Source organism: Thamnophis elegans, chromosome 3, assembly GCF_009769535.1.
Source record: "Thamnophis elegans isolate rThaEle1 chromosome 3, rThaEle1.pri, whole genome shotgun sequence".
NCBI classification, from domain to species: Eukaryota; Metazoa; Chordata; class Lepidosauria; order Squamata; family Colubridae; genus Thamnophis; species Thamnophis elegans.
Genome location: NC_045543.1, coordinates 45,978,983 through 46,003,694, shown reverse-complemented (window position 1 = coordinate 46,003,694; position 24,712 = coordinate 45,978,983). Strand labels below are relative to the sequence as shown.

Sequence of the window (24,712 nt, the reverse complement as noted above, 5' to 3'; positions counted from 1 at the left end):
CCAAGAATGATAAGCGGGAAAGGAGGCACAGCCAATCCAAAAAACACAAACTCTAAAAAGCAAATCATATTATTGGCTAAGCATATTGCATTTGAGAGCAATAGTTGAAACAGTACATGTGAACCTGAATAACAGAAGAACAAGCATCTATTAGAAATATGAAGATATGGAAATATAACTGATTGAAACTAAACTGCTATGTGTTAAAAGTGTCATTTTGAGGACGAATTAGCCATGCTCACCAGAAGCATTCCAGTTTTTCTGCTGAACATAAACAATCTCTGGTTAAGTATAGGGGAGCTACATAGAGGATCACAGAGAAGTGGACAGGTGTCAATTATGCATTTACATATTTCTTGCTCCTTCCTGCTTTTACAAATGCTAAACACCACTCGATGAATAACAGGTAGATGTGCTGGTTTTGTTGTTTTCTGGTTTCTCTTCTGCCATGCTAATTTTAAATCCATGAGCTAAACAGACATATAAAAGAGCTACCTTCCTTGTAGAACATTGTGATGGCTGCCAATTTTTGATAAGACTGAAGTGCTAAAATCTCATGCTGGTACAGCACATTTCTTTATCTCTTTCACTTACAGCTCGCATCTGCGTGAGGCAGTTAGTGGAATCTCTAGATTCCATTTGTTATCACTAATTTGCTTTAATAATGGATTACTTTAGAGTTGTAGAAAGTTACCCACCAAAGTTACCTCAATGAGTGACTTTGGGCCATTCCCCCTTTCTCAGAACAACTTACTTCATAAGGTAGTTGTCGTGGAGAAAAAAAGTGTGCTATACATGCCTTAATCTCCAAAATGAAAGGGACAACATAAATCTAGAAACAACAAAAAAACTAAGCTATCAACCACATGTTCGAATGTTGCATGAAACCAAAACCAGAGTTGCTTCGATAGTGAGATGTATATAAAGTATATAAATTAATTAATAATAAAACCAATTCAATGTTTTATTCAATGTGGAAACTCCCCTTCCCCCCAAGCAACGTACACATTCATTCATTCGTTCGTTCATTACATTTATATCATCTACTTGTTATAGGTAGCTTACAAGCATTAAAAACATAGTATAGAAAATTTAAAAAAACTTTGTCCAAAAGTGCACTCTTATCTTTCCATGCAGTAACTTAACACTGCTGTGGAAGAAGTCCTTGGCCCCTGTCATTTCAGGCTGTGCAATTACTTCAGTGATTGGAGGAGCCTTTGTTTGCACAGAAAATAGCAATAACACTTAGACTTATATGCCCCTTCACAGTGCTTTACAACCCTCTTGAAGCGGTTTACGGCATCAGCTCCCAATCTGGTCCTCATTTTACTGACCTCAAAAGGATGGAAGGCTGAGTCAGCTTAAACCAGTGAGGATCGAATCCCTGGCAGTCAGCAGAATTAGCCTGCAATACTGCATTCTAACCACTGTGCCACCATGGCTCAGTGGAGGTAAGACTTCACTGTGAAGTCCACCTGTCACCACGGTCTTTTCTATAACTAACCTGCATTTCCATTTTACAGATTGGAGGTAGATCAATGAGAGGCCTAAAGCAGTAGTGGACCTAAAAATGACATTTTGGCCATGTGGGTTTTAATGCTATTACTAGCTATTTGTCTTTTTAGATTATCTTCATTCCTCCTCCAACCTTTAATTAAGTGATTTGAAGATCCCAAAAGTGTATTTTTGTACACCTGGCTTAATAAAGAGCCAAAAGGTAAAGGTTCCCCTCACACATATGTGCTAGTCGTTCCCAACTCTAGGGGGCAGTGCTCATCTGTTTCAAAGCCGAGCAGCCAGTGCTGTCCAAAGACGTCTCCGTGGTCATGTGGCTGGCATGACTAAACGCCAAAGGTGCACGGAACGCTGTTACCTTCCCACCAAAGGTGGTCCCTATTTTTCTACTTGCATTTTTACATGCTTTTGAACTGCTAGGTTTGGCAAAAGCTGGGACAAGTAACGGGAGCTCATTCCATTATATGGTGCTAGGGATTCGAACCACCCAACTGCCGCCTTTCTGATCAACAAGCGCAGCATCTCAGCCACTGAGCCACAGTGTCCCACCTAATAATAAAGAGTACAAATATAATAAAGATATGGCAGATAGCAGTCCAGTTCTGCAAATCGTATTTCAGAGAAGGCTTTGTGCTCATCTTGCTAATTTCAAGGTGTGCTAATTTCTGTCTGCAAAGCACAGAAATCAGTCATGCGGCAGTTGCTCTGTGATGGAAAAGGAGAGGAATGAATGCCAAGGAATGAAACAGCACCTGTTACTAACTATCCTAAACCAGGAAAGGTTGAACATGAGTAAAGTATTCCCACACATGTTCAGTTCTGGAAAATGTTCGGGATTGAACGAAGACTTAAAGTGTGGGTTTAGGCAGATGCCTCGTTCGCTCCGTGCTCCGTGACCGAAAACTACACGGAGCAAACATTTTAGTATGCGATTGGGCTTGTGCATCCACACTCCAGCAGGTTTCTCATCCTCTGGTTTAAAAAAACTGATGCTGTTACAGGTGCTTCTCCAACTGCAGGACCGCCCTTCGCGTACGCACAATGACAACCGAAGATTAGAAAAGATCATAGCGCAAGGTGTAAGCAAACCAACTTCGGCACCGCAGATCGGCTCTCGAGCGGGGAGCATCTCCTCCACGACCCTTGCTAGGGGCGATCGTCCCAGGGACAACCGCAACCGGAGAGTCGTCCTATTTGGAAATTCCTCGCTTTCAACGGCAACGGTCGCCCGCCAGGAGGAGAAGACACCCGATCTCCTCCTCCTCCTCCTCCCTCTCTCACTCTCACCGCTTGAGAAGAGGGCGGGGGCATTTCGGTGCTCAGGCCCCTCCCCACCGGTGCGTGCTCAGCTTAGGCCCAGCTGCCTTGAGCCAGGCGGGCAGGCAGGAGCGGAGACCAGCGCGAGAGGACGCGCGAGGCAGCCAGCCGCGAGCGCGGAAGGGAGTCTCTTTCAGGAGCTTGGATACGGCCGTCCGGGCAGGGCCGCGAAGGAAGGGCGCCGGGGAGGAGCCGTAGCGCGGCGGCGGAGGAGGAGCCGCTGCAGCCCCAGCCTGCGTGCGTCAGGTCCTGCGGGCAACTCGGCAAAGTTCAGCGAAGGCAGGAAAGCGGCGCCTTTGAGGCGAGAGAAGAGGCGAGCCCAGCCCAGCCCGGAGCGAGGTCGGAGCGGGGGGGCTTTCCCAGTCCTTGCTTTAGAGGGTGCGAAGGCATCTCCCCGGGGGAAAAGTTTTTGGCGGGGCCGGGAGCGGACGGCTGGATAGGAGGCGCGGGTCCCATGGAGGGACGGGAGCTTCAGGAACAGCCGCCCGAGCCGGAGGGACGCCAAGGCGTGCAGCCCTGAGCGGCGGCGCACGGTTCCTGGAGTCTCCATGGGTGCCGGCGGCGTGCTTTAGGGAGGCAGGCGGGCGCCCGACTCGATGCCGTCATGGCCAAATGGCTGAACAAATACTTTAGCCTGGGCAATAACAAGACCAAGAGCCCTCCGCAACCGCCCCGTCCGGACTATCGGGACAAGCGGAACGGCACGGCGGGAGCGGGAGGCGGAGGGCATCACAACCACAACCATCACCACCATCACCACCACCACCACACGTCGCCGTGCTTCCCGCGCCACGACACCAGCGACCTGCTCCGCGCCTACCGCGCTCAGAAGGAGCGCGACTTCGAGGACCCTTACAGCGGGCCGGGCTCATCGCTGCGCAAGCTGAGAGCGCTCTGCCGACCCGAGTATTGTGCGCCGGAGGAGCTGCTGGTGGAGTCGGCCGGTCCCAAACCCTTCTCGTCCTCGTCCTGCTGCGGAGGCGGCGGCGGCGGCGGAGGAGGAGGCAGCAGCGGCGGGAGCAGCGCCGCCGTCGCCTCTGCCCCCACCCCCACAGCTTCGCCTCAGCTCTTCCGCAGCCACAGCGAACGCCGCGCTGCCACCCCGCCCGACTCCGCGTCGGTCAAGTACATTTCCCCCAAGCACCGGCTAATCAAAATAGAAAGCAACGAAGGTGGTAAGGGCGGCAGCGGCGTCCCCATCACCTGGAGCCCGCCGGGAATTGGCGGAGCCGGACAGAAGAAGCTCAACAAGTGTGGCGAACAAGGGGAGGGCGGCGGTGGCAGCGTCTCTTTAACCAAAAAGGAGAAAGTAAGTGAAAACATCCCCCCCCCCCCGTTCTCTACCTACTCCTGTCTTTGAAAAGGAGAAAGGGACGGCTCTTTTTTAGGTCTGGTTCTCACGTGCCAGGGTGAATTGCTGATTTTGCAACCCTGGTTCTCAGAGGCATTTGTAGGCTTTTCTACCCACGCACAAGATTGCTATGCAATTGTTGATTAACGCTCGGATGCATGAACTTTAATTACATTTGAGAAGGCTAGGGAAACTTCGTGGTATTTTGCTTACATTAACTGCTGATTCACACTTGCCTGATTTTCACGTTCAGGCTGTCACGTCTCTCCATTGGAGTGCTTATAATGCAGCCTTTTGTTAGTGTTTGGATGAGCAAACTGCTGTTAAGAAGCATTATTTTAAAGGTGACCTGAAAGTGCTTTCTGTGACATGAAATCAGTTCAGGCTTATTTGAGATCCCCTTCCACCCCCACCCCCATAACAATTTTGACATATTTATGTGATAGCCAGTTAGGTGTAATGGTTAACACCTAATAGTGTAATAGTTAAGGTAGGTTCCTAAATCCTAGGAAATCTGAGTTCTAGTCCTGCCTTAGGCAGGCAGGCAGCTGGTGACCTTTGGCCAGTCATACACACTCAGCCCAGAAAAGCAGGCAATGGCAAAATACTTTTAAAATTCTTGCAGAGAAAACCGCAGGGACTTGTTCAGACAATCATCCGGAGTCAATATGACTCAAAAAAAAAAAATCTGTGGACTTTAGGGTTTAAACTAAACCCTAGAGTATGCATACCGTATTTGTTTTGGTAGGTAATGTGCTAGGAAAGAACATCAGAGTAGATGAAAAAGTCTGATGAAGGTTGAGGATGGGAGTGAGTGTGAACCAGTTAGGGCCAGCTATTGCAATATTTGTAATTGCTTGAATCAATTGTATGCAAAACTGCATGCCTGAACCAGGAACAGTCCCTTTCTTCATGGAGGTGTGGACTCCTGAAAAGTATTTGTGCATATGTGTATATTTGGACTTTGCCCTTATTGCATTCAAGGAGTGGAGTGCATGGTGGTAAGTATGGGCTTATCCCATAGTATTCACATCCCCATTATTGTATAAGTTATGTCAAGAGACGGTGACTTTTTCAAGGGCATCCTGTAAGCTTCATGGCTGAATCAGGAGGTGAACCTTGGTCTTCCCAAGCAAATCTGCTATACTGGATCTACTTCTGTCTAGAAATAAATGTGTGTGTATGAGTGAACTTTGTCAGTTTGTGTGTGGTTAGACAGAGGTTTGTGCTACTGTTACAGAGCCTGAATATGAACCAATTTCTTACTGGAGACACATTGGTTAAGTCAAATTTTATGGCCTCACATTTTCTCCTTTAGTATGCATTATACAGTTGTCTGAACTAATACATTGTGAAATGTCAGTATGGATCTATTTAAAAAGTCTTTTTGATATGGATGCTCTTCATTTGTTCCTCATAGGAGAGAATACTTTTTTTTCTTTTTGCTGGGGAAACAGTTAATAACAGTGGTTCTGAGAGGCATCTTTTCTTCTGAGAGACAGATATTATAGATGAACTCTTAACACAAGCTTCAAACATTTTAGAGTTTGCAGCTCCTTCTCTTCTTTTGATAGATGCATTCGATGTCACTGTGCTGTATTTAGGCAAGCTAGTAACAATTGGTTATGCTCAGTTTTGGAACTTTGTATCTATTGTCATATCCTGTGAAGTGCTGGACAGTAATTCCCCATCTGAAATATTACAAGTGGACACCATTCACCTTTTTTTTAGTTTTTTCTGGCGTATAAGAACAAATTGCTTGGTGATTCAGCTGCTTTATATCTGCCTAGCTGAGAATCCACATGACTTGTTGCAATTGTGGTAAGAGTACGCAACAGATAGTGGTTGTATTTTCAGAGTTCTAAAAGAGAAAAGAAACTTCAATCCCCCAGATAAGGTTCTAGGGAAACAAGGTTTGTTTATACTGCAATAACCTGAGTCATATGAAAATAATTCTAACTGCTTGAGTCACTATTGATGCTATGTAAAGGGTTTTTTTTTTTAAGAGCAAGCATTCAATCATTTGCAGAGTCAAACTGCTGTTGCATGATTTTTAATTTTTATATAAAATGCTTGTGTCAGCAGTTTTTAGGAAAGGTAAAAAATATGTTTTAATCCATTTGGGTTTAACTTTAACTCTTATATGTAGTATGTTACAATATCAAAAACATTTTAATACTAGCAATTTGTTCATGTGGAATTTTCATCTGTTCCCATGTTTTTGGCATTCGTCAGAACCAACATTTTTGAGAAATGCTTGTGTTTCTAACAGGGAGCTTCATGGCTGTGTGTCTGTGTGTGTGTGTGTAGATAAATACAGATACATGTACATGTATATGAGAGAGAGGGGAGGTGGGGGGGGGGGAGATCATCTTGCAGATAATCCTACTGTTGAGGCAGATTTCATAACTTCTTGACCAAAATTCAAAGAACAGTTTTTAAGTTTAAAACCTCTACTTACCCATTCGATTACAACATTTATTTCTTCAAAAAGAGACATTCTGCCTTCAGGGGAACACTTTCCACATAGGCCTGAATGGAGAGGCATTGCTGCTGCTTGCCTGCTGTGAATTACTGCAGAGCTGCCCTGAGGATTTTGGAAAAGGTTCTTTGAGTTGTGCTCCATTCTTTCCAGCTGCTGGTCAACCTGTTGAGCAAGAGAAGATCTCTGTATTGGGTCTCTTGTGATTTTTCTTAAGTAGTACTGTAGCAAGGACAAACGCAATTTTATTTTTAATTTCGTTTTAATTTAGACTACAGAAAATGAGAACAATCTGTTTTAATTAATGTTTATTAAAAGGTTTTTTACATAGCTAAAAGACAAATACAGAAGTATATAAGGAAAAGAAAGAAAAAAGAGGAAAGAATACAATTAAAGAAAGAGGAGGTGGTTAAAGAAGCCACCTGTGGGCCCAATTGACAAAAGAAAGCTAGGACCATATTGGTTGGAAACATGCAGAAGAGGCCTTCATCCTGCAGTGGATAGACAATAGTTAAAATGATGGTGGTGGTGATGATGAAGACGACGACAAGCTCATTAGCTTTGTATCTCCTTAGCATTATAATAATACTTTCAGCTCCTCATTCAGTTTTTTTTCAATTGTCAAGTCCAGAAATCATCCATCACCATTTCACATTTTTCCATTTTCAGAAAATTAGAACAAAATTCCTAACCCGTTAGGGTTGGGAAGCCATAACTATGTTATATATTACATTAGATTTTATGGTACAACTACAGTTCGAAGGTATTTGGTTTTTATTTACTTGGTAGATTTATCTTCCGTTTTTCTTTCAGTATCTTAAGTACATAGTACTACCTTCCCAATTATTTTTCCCAACAGGATAATCTGTAAGGTAATTTGGGCCGGAATATTTTAGAGAAGTAATTCAAGGTCACCCAGTAAGCTTTGATGACTGAAAGTGATCCCGAACCCGAATCTCCTAACGCAGGGCTGTCAAACTCGTGGCGCACAGGCCAGATGCGTCTCCTGCTGGCCACGCCCACACATGGTTTAGCAAAGGGGAAAAAGTCGTGATACATCACGTGACGTCACCGTGACACCGCAAGTTTGACAGTCCTGTCCTAACAACACTTTAATTTCTGCATGACACCAGCTGTCTTGGCAGTTCAGTATCTTAGTGCAGATTGCTCCTTTGCTTTATTAATCCAACCTATCTAAATATAGAGAGCATGTGTAAAAATAAACCACCTCCTCCTTATTTAATGGGACAAAAATTGTTTGGATCTGGATGAATGTAATATTTTTGTTGTGGTCTTGCTTGAAACTACATATCTAAATGAATGAAATATTTTTTTTTTATTTTGGGAAAGCATTATGAACTAATTGCTGATGTGCTTCCACGGAATTCTGCATAGCATCACTTCAAAAAAACAGGAGACTGTATCATCAAATGCTTATCAAAAGCCCTATTCTTTTTTGGGTGGGAGGGCTAGTCATATAATCCCAGTGGGGCTAGTACAAGGAATGATAATTGTGTAGGTCTCTGAATTGTGGTTCTCAAAGGCAATGGAGACAGTTATCTAGACAGTACTGATATTTCATGATTCCACTTTTGATCTGAATGTGTGAATCTGTCTTATTTAGAATGAGGTGATGATGGTCCAAGCTAACCCTGGTTTTGATTTCTCTGGTTTCTAATAGGCAGTTGGAAGTTGGTCTTCTGCTCAGCCATGTGGGACTGTTTTTTTAAGGGATGAATTGGAGTCCTTTGGAAGAGGCAGCTGCTATTTTCCATCATATATTTTTTTAAAGAACAAAGGACATTTGGGCTTTTAGGTTTTTCAGAAAGATTCAGGTAGATGGAAATATGTGGACTGTGTACATAGTTCCTTAATTATATCCAGAATATGAGATAAATAAAGTGCAGAGAAACAGATGGTGATAAGACATAGAAATACCATGGAAATAGGAGAAGGGAGGAGGGGAGAATTCACAGAGGTAAGACAGAGATCAAAGTTTAAAGGGCTATTAACAATTGCAACATATTTACGTTTCTGAGCTTTTCAGTGCAAAAAGGCAGTATCAGAGCAAGCGAATGCTAGAGGCATAAATAGAAAAAACATTGCTTTGCTCAGAAGTACTTCTACATAATTACCAAATGTTGAAATCATTTCTAGATCTGTAACTTTTTGTGTCAAACTTGTATCCTGTAGGGTTTGGAGTCCTTGCCTAAGCTGTGAGTTCAATGTTCTTGGCATATTAAGAAAAAAATTAAGTAGAGTGAGAAGCAGTTTTCCTTAATGGGAATCGTCAATCAAAAATGGTGGTTTTGAAGCCTAGAAACACCAGTGTTCTGTAGAAGACTGCTGTGAGTTATTCAATAAGAGATTGTAAAAAAAAAAAAAGGTAAATGTTGCAATACTTAACTCCATTGTCTTCTACACTGCTCTTTTTTATTTTCATAGAGATTTCCATTCAGTGGTGAAATTCAATTTTTTTTTACTACCAGTGCTGTGGGTGTGGCTTGGTGGGCGTGGCAGGGGAAGGATTCTGCAAAATTTCCATTCCCACCCCACTCTGGGGCCAGCCGGAGGTGGTATTTGCCGGTTCTCTGAACTACTCAAAATTTCCGCTACCAGTTCTCCAGGACCTGTCAGAACCTGCTGAATTTCACCCTTGTTTCCATTGGCTTGCTCCATAGCAGATTACCTAACCATATGTATCTGGACTGCAGATTCCAGAAATTCTTTACCCTGCATTTTATTTTGTATTTTAAATACTGGAAATGGTATTTGGATGTGGGACTTTTGACAGAAAAAGAGGATTCAGGTATAGGTAGTCCTTGACTTTCAACCACAATTTGTTGCTAAGTGAGGCATGTTTGATTTGATTTGATTTGATTTTATTGACATTTGTAGGCCGCCCTTTTCCCTGAGGGGACTCAGGGCGGCTCACATAAAATCAGGGAGGGGGAAATGCAAACAATAACATAGACACATGTAATAAAAACAATAGGCAACATGCATTCATCATTCGGGAGGGGCAACTATCTCTGTCCCCAGGCCTGACGGGCTAGCCAGTTCTTCAAGGCTGTGCGGAAGGCCTGGACGGTGGTGAGGGTACGAATCTCCACGGGGAGTTCGTTCCAAAGGGTCGGGGCTACTACTGAGTAGGCCCTCCTCCTTGTGGTTGCCAGCTGACACTGGCTGGCCGATGGAATACGGAGGAGGCCCAATCTGTGTGATCTAATTGGTCGCAGGGAGGTAATTGGCAGAAGGCGGTCTCTCAAGTATCCGGATCCACTACCATGCAGGGCTTTATGGGTGACTAATAGCACCTTGAAGCGCATCCGGAAATCGACAGGTAGCCAGCGCAGCTCGCGGAGGATAGGTGTTATGTGGGTGAACCGCGGTGCACCCACAATCACTCGCGCGGCCGCGTTCTGTACCAGCTGAAGACGCCGGATGCTCTTCAAGGGCAGCCCCATGTAGAGCACATTGCAGTATTCCAGCCTAGAGGTCACAAGGGCCCGAGTGACTGTTGTGAGTGCCTCCCGATTCAGGTAGGGTCGCAACTGGCGCACCAGGCGAACCTGGGCGAATGCCCCCCTAGCCACAGCCGTTAGGTGGTGGTCAAACGATAGCTGTGGATCTAGGAGGACTCCCAAGTTGCGAACCCTCTCTGAGGGGTATAGAATTTGACCCCCCAGCCTGAGAGATGGAATATTGGTGGAATCTTTGGGAGGGAAACACAGCAGCCACTCGGTCTTTTCTGGGTTGAGCACAAGCTTGTTAGCCCGCATCCAGTCCATAACAGCCTCCAGGCCTCGGTTCATCACGTCTGCCGCTTCATTGAGTTGGCACGGGGCGGACAGATACAGTTGAGTATCGTCCGCATATTGATGGTATCTGATCCCGTGCCTGCGGATGATCTCTCCCAGCGGTTTCATGTAGATGTTGAATAGTAGGGGGGATAAGACCGAGCCCTGAGGCACCCCATATGTTAGGGGCCTAGGGGACGATCTCTGCCCCCCCACCAACACCGACTGCGACCTGTCCGAGAGGTAGGAAGAGAACCACCGCAGTACGGTGCCTCCCACTCCCACCTCCCGCAGTCGTCGCAGAAGGATACCATGGTCGATGGTATCGAAAGCCGCTGAGAGGTCAAGGAGAACCAGGATGGAGGAAAATCCTCCATCTCTGGCTCTCCAAAGATCATCGGTCAATGCGACCAAAGCGGTTTCTGTGCTGTAACCGGGTCTGAAGCCTGACTGGAAGGGGTCAAGATAGTTTGCTTCCTCCAAGGACCGCTGGAGCTGAAAGGCCACCACCTTCTCAACAACCTTCCCGAGGAAGGGAAGGTTGGAGACTGGACGATAGTTATTAAGGACAGCTGGATCCAAAGATGGCTTCTTTAGGAGGGGTCTCACCACCGCCGCTTTCAGTGCGGCGGGGAAGTTCCCCTCCCGGAGAGAGGCGGTCACGACCGCCTGGATCCAGCCTCGTGTCACCTCACTGCTGCTGGTAACCAGCCATGAGGGACACGGGTCCAGTACGCAAGTGGAGGCACTCACAGCCCTCATGGCCTTGTCCACATCCCCGGGGGTAACATCCTGAAACTCAACCCAGAGATGTTCTGTCTGATCCTCTTGTGCCTCGGCTGGAACTGCAGGGATGGAGTCCAAGTCCGACCGAAACCGAGCAATTTTGTCCGCTAAGAATTGGGCATAATCCTCAGCTCTGCCCTGCAAGGGTTCCCCCGCTTCCCTTTTATTTAATAGGGAGCGGGTTATCTTAAACAGGGCGGCTGGGCGGGACTCAGCGGACGCAACCAAGGTGGCTATATGGGATCTTTTCGCTGCCCTAAGTGCTCTGGTGTATTCCTTGGTGCAGGTGGTTACCATTGCTCGGTTGGATTCGGACTTATTGGACCTCCATCGGTGCTCTAGGCATCTCCTCCGGCGCTTCATCTCCCGGAGTTCCTCGGTGAACCAAGGGGGTCTCCGGGATCCGCCGCCTCGGAGGGGCCGTAGTGGCGCAATCCGGTCGAGGGCCTCTGATGCTGCCGAATGCCAAGCAGCAACCAAAGTCTCTACCGGATTGTGGGCGAAAGTATCAGGAATGACCCCAAGCTCCGTCTGGAACCTTAATGGTTCCATGAGTCGCCTGGGGCGGAACCACCTGGTCGGTTCCTCCTCCCTACAGTGGGGGTTTGGTCTCTGGAAGTCGAGCCTCAGTAGGCAGTGGTCTGACCACGACAGGGGTATGATGTCGTTACCCCTCAGACCAAGATTACAAATCCACTGCTCCGAGAGAAATACGAGGTCGAGCATGTGACCTGCCGAATGGGTTGGGCCCCGGATTACTTGGGTCAAGCCCATGGCTGTCATGGATGCCATGAACTCCTGCGCCCCATCAGAGTTTTCACCGAGCGAAGGCAGATTGAAGTCCCCCAGGACCATCAACCTAGGGAACTCAATTGCCAGCTCGGCTACCGACTCGAGGAGCGAGGGGAGGGCTGCTGCAACGCTGTTGGGAGGCAGGTACGTTAACAGCAAACCCACTTGACCCTTGAGGTCCAACTTTATCAGCAGAGACTCACACCCGACAAGCTCCGGAGCAGGGACCCTACGAGGAACTAACGACTCCCGGATAACAACGGCCACACCCCCACCCCTTCCCTGGGCTCTCGGCTGGTGCAGCACCTGAAATCCTTCTGGGCACAGTTCTACAAGGGGGACTCCTCCCTCTGGGCCCAGCCAGGTTTCAGTAATACATGCCAGGTCTGCCCTCTCGTCTAAGATTAAGTCCCGGACGAGAGGAGCTTTATGTACCACAGACCTGGCATTTAGCGACAGCAGCCTGAGTCCAGGGTCCTGATTACCTGCGCCATCTGGTCTCGGAGTGGGACTCACAGGCCGGAAGGAGGGATCTCTGTGATGTAGCGAACCCTCCTTCCCCGGTAATGGCCTGCCCTGAAGTCCCCGCCGTATCTGCCCCTCCCTGTTACGACCGTAATACCCCGACCCTCTCCCGTGTCTCTGGTTCCCTCAACCACCCCCATGGCCCCCGCTTCTCCCGGCAGGCCCTCCGAATCAGGCATACTCATTCACTCACCCAAGCAGTCCCCACAGAAAGTTAAAACGCATAAAAATACAATGATAATGAATAATAAAAGTGGGATCATTCACTCAAGCACATACAATCCCATGCACTCATCATACCAGATAAAAATTGCGTGGTTAAACGGTTGTGCGAATTGGTGAAGGCAGGATCTTAGAATTGGCCTTCTCGTTAACAAAGTCTAGTGGGAGTCCAGTAGGAAGCTGTATATGGTCCAGGAAAGTATATGGCCAAAAAGAAGTACTAATAATGGCCACTGGAGGGAGTCCAAGTTCTTGGCACACTGCCTCTCTGATGTAATAGTGCTTGATGATGGTAAAGGTTTTTTGATGGACCAGGTAAATACCCGTAATGGCCACTAGAGGGAGTTCAATTTCCCAGCTAACACAGCACTCCTGGGGCAGTGATGATTGCAATGGTGACAGCTGATGGTAATGGCTGCCACAGGGAGTCCGTAGATTAGTTCTTCCAGCTTTACTCCTAAACCAAGCCGGTAGATGGTCAAACCGTTTAAGGTCCTGCAGAAACAGCGGCGAGGTCGTAGTAAAACGCCGCTTCAAGATGCAGGGGGGGATAGGAGCGAAGTTATAGCGGAGACAGGAAACCAATTCCTCTGCCTCCCGGTCCCAGTCCCAGTCCAGTCCAAACATCTCTCCTGGACCTTCCACCCCCTCTTCGGGGCATAAGCCAGCCCCACGATGTTGTTCAGTCAGTGAGGGGGTTCGGCACCCCTCCAAACGGCAGGGCCAAAGCCTCCGCCTCTCGCACAAAGCCGTCGCCGCCGCTTCCCAGCTGTTTAAAAAGGCCGATGCAGAAAGCCACGCCAGGGGGGGTGTCGTCGTTCCGGAGCTGTTCCTGGAGCCGCTCAAAGGCGGCCCCCTCCCCAAACAACCACCTCCCTGGAAGGGCTGAAGGCTGGCACCCAAAAGGAACCCCTCCGTTACCATATTAGGGGTCCTGGGCGCCGCGGTTAGTGTCTTCTTGTTCTCAAGCATTCGGAGCAGCGGAGTTCGGCAGCCATTCTATTCTCACGCATGCGCAACCTTCATGTGTTAAGTTTTGCTCCATTTTATGACCTTTCTTGCCACAATTGTTAAGTGAATCACTGCAGTAGTTAAATTAGTAACAGGGTGGTTAAGGGAATCTGGCTTGCCCATTGACTTTGCTTGTCAGAAGGTTGCAAAGTTGATCACATGAACCTGGAATATTGCAACTGTCATGAGCCAGCTGCCGAGCACCTGAATTTTTATCATGTAGCCACAAAGATGATATGTGTGAATAACAGTCATAAATCACTTTTGTCAATGCCACTGTAACTTCGAATGATCAGTAAACAAACTGTTATAAGTCAAGGACTACCTGTATTATGATGCCGTGCACCATTTATCAGCTTAGTTCTGTATTCTATCAAAGCTTCTGAATATGAAGCCTTCACGTAGAACACACTGCAGTAGGTTAGTTGTGGTGTAGCCCAGGTTTGGAAAACTGTTTTCAGATTACATATGTTCAGTAATGCTGAACTGGGATACTTAAACACGTGCTTCTTGCTACCACTGGAAATTTAGTGGAGAAATCTTTTTAGATGGCGCATTTATATTTTCTGCAGAGAGGGAACAATCCTTCCTAGAACAGGTTAATTCCAATCTGCAAATCTACTATTTTACAAAATTGAAATAGATGGGGGACAGCAGGGGTTGAGGTCATGGTGCTGCTGTGTGGACATATTGTAGGAATATATTTTTGTAGAAGAGAGACTGATACAGCCAGGGGGAGGAGTCAAATGGTGATTTAGTCAAGAATCCCTATGTGGGCACAGGGGGCAATGTCCACCCCCACCCCCCCCCAATGCTATTGAAACTCATTTAGTCTCACTCAGCTGCAAACTATTAGTCTGAGAAGTTCCTGTGTATAGTCTTGAGCAATAAAACAACTAATTGAACTCTTCAAGTGTAAGTCTGGTTGTTTGTGCCTGGCAACTTTCAGCTTGTTCACCTTTGTGTAGCCTGTGCCTTGGCATTTAGTGACATGCAGCAGTAGAGTTAAATTATGACAGCATTTATGATGTACTTCACTGCTAAGTATCATATAACTTTCAGTGAATTCACATAAATACAAAACATTAACAGTCATAACTAGAACTCTGTAAGATGGGCCACTTCAGATCAACAGTATCCCCCAGCCCTTCTTCTAGACTCACTCAACAGAACTAGAACTCCATTGCCAAAATCAGGCAAACTGGGAGGGTACCAGTGTCCTGCTATAGATATTAAAAGGTGCTGAGAAAGTCAGAAGTACTAATCAGGCTCACACAGTTCTTCTGTGGTCCTTCATCTAAAGTCTTATTGATTCCACCATTTGGCTGAAATCCTAAACGGAAATAGGACCATATAATGAGTATCTCTAGCTGGCTCTTCAGAAGCCAGCAAACAATTAAACTAACATATTTAATCCAAATCTTGGTTTAGTACATAAAAGTAACTCTTTCATTGATAAAAGCAGTGGGCAATAATATGTATATTACTACCAATATTAGCATCACTACAGGTAGTGCTCATTTTACGACAGTTTATTTAGTGACCATTCAAAGTTTCAACAGCAGTGAAAAGGACTGTTTTTCACACTTATGACCTTTGTGGCATCCTCATGGTCACATGATAAAAACCCTCTTGTCAGTCACTTGGTCATATGTGATCCCTTTGCAACCTTCTTAACAAGCAAAGTCAATGGGGAAGCCATATTCTCTTAACAACCGTGTTACTAATTTAAGAGTTCCAGTGATTTACTTAACAATTGTGGCCACAAAGTTTGTTAAATGGCACAAAAGTCACTTAACTGTCTCAATTAGCAATACAAATTTTGAGCTCAGTTGTGGTCGTAAGTCAAAGACTACCTATAATTGTCATTTATGAACATATGTTAAATTATCCTTACAACAATGCTGTTCAGCAGCAGTTTCCAACTTTTTTGGCACCAGGAGCACCGGTTTCATGGAAGACAATTTTGGGGAAGATGGTTTCAATTTTGCTAGCTCACCTGCCACTCACTTCCGACTATATGGCCCAGTTCCTAACAGGCCACGCACTGGTTCCGGTCCATGGCCCAGGGGTTGGAGACCCCTGATTGTTATTTCTTCTGAAATATAATTTGAAGGGTCAGATTGAGAGGAAGAAGCTTCTTTAAAACCAGGTCATGAGTTTATGTTATATAGTATGTTCATCTAGTAATGGATTATAATTCCCATTGTTCCGACCCAGCATGACCATACTATAGTACAAAAATTCAGAGTAGTTTCTTTGGAGTAAGACTGCTACTGTACAACTCAATCCTACACTCATTAGAATGTGTTGGGCTATGATTTTCATCATTCCAAAGGAAAAATAAAAGATCAGTGCAGGAGAGTAATGATTCTGAAAGAATGAAACAAAATGTACTGGGAACTTTTGTACTAACCGCCCTCCAAGGTCCCCTATTGAGGATGGTGGGAGTAGTAGGTTGATAAAAAAACTTCTCTCACAAAGGGCAATGAAGGACAAATGTAATCTTCCCTGAAACAAATGTGAAGTAAACAAGAACATACTTTCATGCCTTTATCATTTCTTTCTAACCTGAGTACAGAAGGAGTGTGCCCGCAACTCACGGAGTACATTTTAGTATGCAAGGGTGTATAAGAGAGTTGAATTGTATGATGACATAGTTCTCTGATAATTCTGAGTTTACTATTTCCTGTTCATATGCAATTTCACCCTTCCACCAAGACAGAAAATTAATGTTAAAGTATTTTATTGCTGTCTTAGTCATATACCTTTGAACCGCTGGAAACAATTCTTTTTAGGGAAGGGAGCAGTTATGCTAGAAAAATTCATATTGCTGAGGTTTTCTAAAAAAAAAACCTACATAGATTTTATTTGTATTTTAAAATACAGCACATTGATTATGGTGCAGAGCTGTAAAGTGTTAATACCAATCATGAATAATGGCAATCTGGATTATCTCATGATGAGGACTGTTGACAGAGTTGAAGAGATGAATCTTCCTATCCTATGAAATTGTCTTACAATGTCTAAAATTTGTTTTGGAATCAAACTTGGGATTGTCACAGTATCACTGCCAATTATTAGCCCAAAGATAGAAAATTTCAGGTGCTGCATCAGCCGAGAGCCCAGGGAAGGGGTGGCGGTGTGGCTATTGTAATCCGGGAGTCTTTAGTACCTCGTAGGATCCCTGCTCCGGAGCTTGTCGGGTATGAGTCCCTGCTGGTGAAGCTGGACCTCAAGGGTCAAGTGGGTCTGCTGCTTACGTACCTGCCTCCCAACTGCGTTGCAGCAGCCCTCCCCTCGCTCCTCGAGTCAGTAGCCGAGCTAGCAGTTGAGTTCCCTAGACTTATGGTTCTGGGGGACTTCAACTTGCCTTCGCTCGGTGAACACTCTGATGGAGCGCAGGAGTTCATGGCTTCCATGACAGCCATGGGCTTGACTCAGGTAATCCGAGGCCCAACTCACTCAGCGGGTCACACACTTGACCTCGTATTCCTCTCGGAGCAGTGGAGTTACGATCTTGGTCTGAGGGGTAATGAGATCATACCCCTGTCGTGGTCAGACCACTACCTACTGAGGCTAGACTTCCGGAGGCCAAACCCCCACCGTAGGGAGGAGGAACCAACCAGCTGGTTCCGCCCCAAGCGACTGATGGATCCTGTTAGGTTCCAGACGGAGCTTGGGGTTATTTCTGATACCCTCGCCCACAGTTCGGTGGAGACCCTCGTCGCTGCCTGGCACTCGGCAGCTTCGGAGTCTCTAGACCGAATTGCGCCACTACGGCCCCTCCAGGTCAGCGGCCCCCGGAGGCCTCCTTGGTTCACTGAGGAGCTCCGGGAGATAAAGCGCCGGAGGAGACGCCTAGAGCACTCGTGGAGGTCCGATAGGTCCGAGTCGAAGCGGGCACTTTTAACAGCATGCACCAAGGAGTATATTCGGACTCTAAGAACAGCAAAAAGAACATATATTGCCTCCTTGGTAGCGTCCGCCGAGTCCCGCCCAGCCGCCCTGTTTAGGATAACCCGCTCCCTCCTAAATAGGAGGGAGACGGGGGACCCCTTACAGGGTAAGGCTGAGGAGTATGTCCAGTTCTTGGCGGACAAAGTTGCCCAGTTTCGAGCGGACCTGGACTCCACCCCAGTAGATCCAGCCGGGACACAAGGGGAAGACTTGGCAAACCATCTCTGGGTTGAGTTTCAGGAAGTTGCCTCTGGGGATGTGGACAAGGCTATGCGAGCTGTGAGTGCCTCCACCTGTATACTGGACCCGTGTCCCTCCTGGCTGGTTACCAACAGCAGTGAGGTGACAGGAGGCTGGATCCAGGCGGTTGTTACCGCCTCTCTTCGGGAGGGGTACTTCCCCACCGCGCTTAAGACAGCGGTGGTGAGACCCCTCCTGAAGAAACCGTCCTTGGATCCAGCTGTTCTTAATAACTATCGTCCAGTCTCCAACCTCCCCTTTGTGGGGAAGGTTGTTGAGAAGGTGGTGGCTCTCCAGCTTCAGCGTACCTTGGAGGAAGCTAACTATCTTGACCCCTTCCAGTCTGGCTTCAGACCCGGTTACAGCACAGAAACCGCTTTGGTCGCATTGACCGATGATCTCTGGAGAGCTAGGGATGGAGGCCATGCTTCCATCCTAGTTCTCCTTGACCTCTCAGCGGCTTTCGATACCATCGACCATGGTATTCTTCTGCGACGACTGCGGGAGATAGGGGTAGGCGGCACTGTTTTGCAGTGGTTCTCCTCCTATCTCTCGGACAGGTCGCAGTCGGTGTTGGTAGGGGGGCAGAGATCGTCCCTGAGGCCCCTAACTTATGGGGTGCCGCAGGGGTCGGTCCTATCCCCCCTACTATTTAACATATACATGAAACCGCTGGGCGAGATCATTCGGAGGCACAGGATAAAATACCACCAATATGCGGATGATACACAGTTGTATCTGTCCGCCCCGTGCCAACTCAATGAAGCGGTGGACGTGATGAACCGGGGTCTTGAGGCCGTTAAAGACTGGATGAGAGCAAACAAGCTGATACTCAACCCAGACAAGACCGAGTGGCTGTTGTGTTTTCCTCCCAAAAATTTGACCAACATACCATCACTCAGGCTGGGGGGACAAAATTTATACCCCTCAGAAAGGGCCCGCAACTTGGGAGTCCTCCTGGACCCACAGCTGACTTTTGACCACCATCTTTCAGCTGTGACCAGGGGGGCATTTGCCCAGGTTCGCCTGGTGCGCCAGTTGCGGCCCTACCTGAATCGGGAGGCCCTCACAACAGTCACTCGAGCCCTTGTGCTCTCTAGGCTGGAATACTGCAATGTGCTCTACATGGGGCTGCCCTTGAAGAGCATCCGGAGACTTCAGCTAGTCCAGAATGCGGCCGCGCGAGTGATCGTGGGTGCACCACGGTTCGCCCACATAACACCGATCCTCCGTGAGCTGCACTGGCTACCTGTCGATCTCCGGGTACACTTCAAGGTCCTACTCACCACCTATAAAACGCTCCATGGTAGTGGATCTGGCTATTTGAGAGACCGCCTTCTGCCTATTACCTCCCTGCATCCCATCAGATCGCATAGAGTTGGCCTCCTCCGTATTCCATCCGCCAGTCAGTGCCGACTGGCGACTACTCGGAGGAGAGCCTTCTCTGTTGCGGCTCCGACGCTATGGAATAATCTCCCCGTGGAGATTTGTACCCTCACCACCGTCCAGGCCTTCCGCACAGCCCTCAAGAACTGGCTAGCCCGTCAGGCCTGGGGATAAGTCTACTTTCGCCCCTCCCGAATGCCGAGTGAATGTTGTGTTTTACTGTTTAATTTACTTTTGTTCACATCTCTTTTGTATTTGTCCTTCACTCCCTTTCCCCTTTGATTGTAAGCCGCCCTGAGTCCCCTCAGGGAAAAGGGCGGCCTATAAATGTGCAATAAATACAAATACAAATACAAAATTGGAGCATATAACAAACATCACATGATTCTGAACCAACTGTTTTGCACCTGAAGTTATAAACTAAATACTCTGAAAAAAATATTCTGAGATATTAACATGCAAGTTGGGTAGGGAGGGAGGGATGTGAGGTAAGGATCTAGGAAGGTCTGTCTCTTTTATTATTGTTGTGTGCACTGTCAACCAGATGTTAAAGCGGGACTAGGCATTTTTATCCACCTATCCAATCCTTCCCAGAACCTGAGATAGACAAATGTTGATGTTTGATGGTGTTAAAGGTATGGTTGCTGGGTGTAAGTTGTTCCAAATAAAGCTGACTTTTACAATTGACTGGTGGTGATTTTGTCAATGCCAGTGGCATTCAAGCGGTGCTCCAGTTGTTTCAGAATTACACCTGGGTGCCCATTACTGTTGTCACTATCTTTGCTTTCGTTTGCCACAGTTGTTCAATTTCTCTTTGCACGACTTTGTATTCTGTTACCTTCTCCGGTTCTTTGTCTTCTATTCTGCTGTCTCTAGGTACTAACCAGACTTTTTTGTCTTTTTTATCAACAGTTGTTAAGTCTGAGGTGTTAATGTGGCAGGTGTCTGCCTGTTTGAATTCTAAAGTCCCAGAGCATTTTAGCTTCTTTATTTTCTATTTATTTTTTTATTTTATGGTCTACCAGTTTTTGCTTAGAGGCAAACAATATTTCTTGCAGATTTTCCAATGAACCATTTATGCAGTTTTTTGTACAGTCTGTGAGATCTTCTTGCAGAGGATTAACAAGTGGGCTACTGTTTCTTCAGTTTCTTTGCAAAAAGCTGTCTGTTATGGTCTTCTCAATTCTGGCTTTATACATTTTCTTATTACTTAAATAAATCAGGAATTTGAAGGTTGCATTAAACAAATTCAAAAAAAAAGTGCCCCAGCAAACTTTTAAGTTAATATAACTGTTAACATGATGATGACAACCCTCCTATATAGAAAAGTATTTTCTAGAACATTTAACACTTAAGTTCTGTTAATAAAAATGTTATTGTTAATTTCTAAGTTTGTTTTGCTGATAATCCTTTTATAAGCAATTTTGGGTGGCCCTTGAATGATGAACAGTTTTGAATGTATCTGTTATTATTAAATGTATCTGTTATTACTAGCCTGTAGGTAAGGTATGTTTTACTTTTTCTGTTGGACTTATTGTTAATATCTTTTCTCCATCCTCTTGATTTGGTTGGATAGTTTACTACTCCTTGCTCAAATTTTATTGAGTAAATACAAAAAAAAAATTCATATGAATTAGGTGCTTTGAAGTTTAAATGGCCCAAGGCTAAAATATTTTTATTTAAAAAAATACTGAAATTGTGGTAGATAATCAGCTGTGCTAATTAAACAAGCCTTTAAGTCAAACGTGAAGGATTTTAAAACCATAAATCAAAATTTGCTGCTGACAGTCTCTATCTGCAGCAAGAATTCTCTAAACTTTAAAGACATGGAATTAACAATTGAACTTTCCTTACTTTCCTGTTTAGAGAGCTACTCCTCCAAACGTTTGTGGGAGTTAACTTCCTGAGTATTAGCATTCACAAAGGAGAAATACAAATTATTCCTGCAAATATTTTCTGTTTCCTCCTTTACAGCAAGGAGATCTCTGTGGATTTTCTAGTGCATAAAAGAGGTGGGAAAGTCCCACCTCTTTCATTAGATTTAATACCAATTTGCAAATTTAATAAAATGTTCTAGAAATACTTGGCAAAGGTCAAGTGCAAACTTGGTACTTCCTTAGTCAGTTATTTAATTGTTAGTCAGTATATAAATTGTTATGGAAGTATAAATACTATCAACATAGATTGGAGTTTGCTCAGAAGCAGAAATACACCAATGAGAGGAAGAGTGGGAAACGGAAGGGAGATGGGAAGAGAGGGAGAGGAGAGGGGAAGTGGGGAAGATGAGGATAAGGAGGAGTGGAATGTAGAGAGAAAGATGGGAAGAAAGGGATAGGAGAGAGGGTAAGGGGGGAAGATGAGGAGGATGAGGATAAGGAGGAGTGGAATGTAGACAGAGGAGAAGGAGAAGGGAAGGGGAAGTAGAGTAGGAAAGGATGATGGAGGGAAGATAGGAAGTAGGAGAGAGGTAGAAGAAAGAGGTGTATGGAGAGCAGAAGAGCTAATAATGGGTTTTTATTTTTTGGGGAATTGATGAGGAACTGATGTAATCATTATTTATTACAATATGATACTGGCTATGTATAGTATACATGTGATTATATGTTATGAAAATGGAAATTTTTTTTTAAAGTCCGCAACCTTGGCCTCCTGTTTTAACCGGGCCATGGTCATGTGGCTTAAGCAGCTCCAGGAGCGCATTCCCATCCAGGACGAGCGGCTCCACCAGGATTTCATCAAGATCATGGCGGCCTGCCAGTTTTCCGCTGATGTGACCCTGGACATGGTCAAGTTTGCGTCCAGTGCTCTGGCCACTTCTGTCACGTCTCACAGGCTCCTGTGGCTGTGTCACTGGCAGATGGACAACAAGGCCAAGTGGAACTTGGCGGCCGTTCCATTCGAGGGGCCTAATCTTTTTGGGGAGGCCCTCAACCCCATTCTGAGAATGAAGACAGGGAAGTTCTTCCATCTAACGCTAAGAAGCCCGAGTCTAAGTCTCATTCTTGTCATGTGCAACAGTATAGGGCTTCAGATTATAACCAGCATTTCTCTTCTTTCCAATCTGACAGGCAGTTTCCCAGGTCATCCTTTCAGGGCAGAAACTGCTTCCAGTGCCAGTCCAGGCGGCCTTTTCGTGGAGGAGGTGGCCGTCTTTCCCTCTATGTGGATCTATGGGATGAGATAATGTCAGACGCTTGGGTCCGAGCCACGGTTTGTCACGGTCTCAGGTTGGAATTTCTCTCCACCCCTCCGAATCTCTTTGGGTCATTCCCTCCGTTCCGGAGCCTGGAGCGCCATCGTGTGATGGATCAGGCCATCGCCCACCTTCTTGACATTCAGGCAGTGGAGGCAGTTCCTCTAGAGGAATGGGGCCTGGGCCATTTCTCCAACCTGTTCATGGTTCCGAACGGGTGGCTGGAGGGCAATTCTGGGCCTCAAACGTCTGAACCGTTTTCTGGTGCACAGGTGATGCAAAATGTCTTCCCTCAAATCTATCCTTCAGGGCATCGGAAAGGGGGAATTCTTGGCCTCTGTGGTTCTCACGGAGGCCTATCTTCCCATCCCAATTCTGGCCGGTCATCGCAGGTCCTTTGGTTCTCCCACGGGGACCGTCACTACCAATACAGGGCTCTTCCCTTCGGGCTGGCTCCGGCTCCCCGGGCCTTCACGAGGGTTCTGGCGGCACTGGCAGCTCATCTGTGCTCCGTCCAAGTGAGACTCCAATGTTATTTAGACAATATCTTGGTTCAGGTGGGGTCTCTTCCTCGGGCCATTTCGGCGCATTCTTCACCTGGGGACAGTCATAGTCTCTGCATCAGGGGGGTGCGTCTGTCCCGGGTACGCCAGAGCAGCCAGCGTCAACTGGCAGAGGGCGTTTGCGGCAGTCGGTTAGTTTCATTCCTCACTCTATCTCAGTTATTGGGCAAGATGGTTTCTTACATCGGGATAGTCCCATGGGCCAGACTTCTTCGGCCTCTCCTGTGAGAACTCATCCTTTTCAGAGGGGGCAATTGAGCAATTCTCTTCGGATCCTCTGCCTCCCGGTGGGGTTCTGGGTCTCACTGGGGTGGTGGCTGTCCCCGGCCATTCAGTGGGGCTGCTGCTTCTGGGAGCCAGACAGGGTGAGCGTCACCACGGACGTGAGTCTGTTCGGATGGGAGGCCCTGGTGGGCTCCCGGATGGCTCAGGGCAGGTGGTTGATTTCGGATCTCCGCCTCCACATCAATTGGTTGGAGCTGAAGGCGACCCGCCTGGCTCTGTGACACTTTCAGGCCTCGGTGGTGGGGCGTCACGTACTCCTCCTGATGGACAATGTGGCCACCAAGGCCCACATCTATCGTCAGGGGGGGATCTACTCTCGGGCTCTCTGGCTGAAGACTCTGAGACTGAGCGCCTGAGCGGAGAGGCACCTGTTGTCCTTGGTGTCGGGACACATCTCTGGCCCCTCCAACATCCAGGCAGATTGGCTGAGTCGGGCGACTCTGGTCAAGGGTGTGTGGCAACTCCATCCGTCGTTGTTTCGGAGGATCTGGCAGAGGTTCGGCACTCCTCTGGTGAATCTGTTCGCCTCGCCCGCGAGCTCGCAATTTCCCCAGTTTTTCACCCGTTTCCTATCCAGGTCTGCGGAGGGCACAGGTGCCTGCAGGAGCAGGTGGCCCGCGGGCCTTCTGTATGCATTTCCTCGCGTTCCAGGGACCATCCGGAAGGTGGTAGCAGAGGAGGCTCTGGTCATTGTGGTGGCCCCTTATTGCCCCAGGAGCCCTTGGTTCGCGGACCTAGTCCAGCTGTTAGTGGCCCCTCCGCGGAGGCTCACGCAGGAGGAGGTGGTCTTGCTGCAGGGGGTCCTGCTTCACCCGGAGCCCCAGTGTATCCATCTGACCGTCTGGCTCTTGAACGGCGGCTGCTGGAGGGCGCTAACCTGTCCGCTGGGGTCATTCGTACCTCAAGGTGTCTCGGCGTCCTTCGACGACCTGCATTTACAATTCCACCTGGGCAGCCTTTTTCCGGTGGTGTTCTCCTCTTGGCATTTCTCCCGACAGGGCCTCTATTCCTAACTTCTTGGTTTTCCTGCAGGAGGGCCTTGACGACGGGCTTTCACAGAATACACCACTTGGTGGCGGCTTTGTCCTCAGTCCTGAGGGGTGTGGGGTCTTCTTCCCTCTCGCAGGTTCCCCTGATCGTGTTTTCTGAAGGGGGCGGCTAATCTCAGGCCTCCTCCCGTCCACCGGTTCCCCCATTCCCCCCAACCTCTTCAATCTGTTCATCTGCGGTTCTTGTCTTTGAAAGGGGCTGTCCTGGTGGCGGTTACCTCCGCCCAACGTGTTT

General features: G+C 47.2%; 1 protein-coding gene across 1 annotated transcript in view; it reads left to right on the top strand.

The window, feature by feature from the left end:
* Window positions 1–2,058: 2,058 nt before the first annotated feature.
* SHB (SH2 domain containing adaptor protein B) overlaps window positions 2,059–24,712 on the top strand; it is a 168,839-nt gene continuing 146,185 nt past the window's right edge. The window contains exon 1 of the mRNA XM_032214469.1: window positions 2,059–4,141. Coding sequence (XP_032070360.1) covers window positions 3,437–4,141 — 705 coding nt within the window. The 5' untranslated portion in view covers window positions 2,059–3,436. The remainder of the gene's footprint in view (window positions 4,142–24,712) is intronic.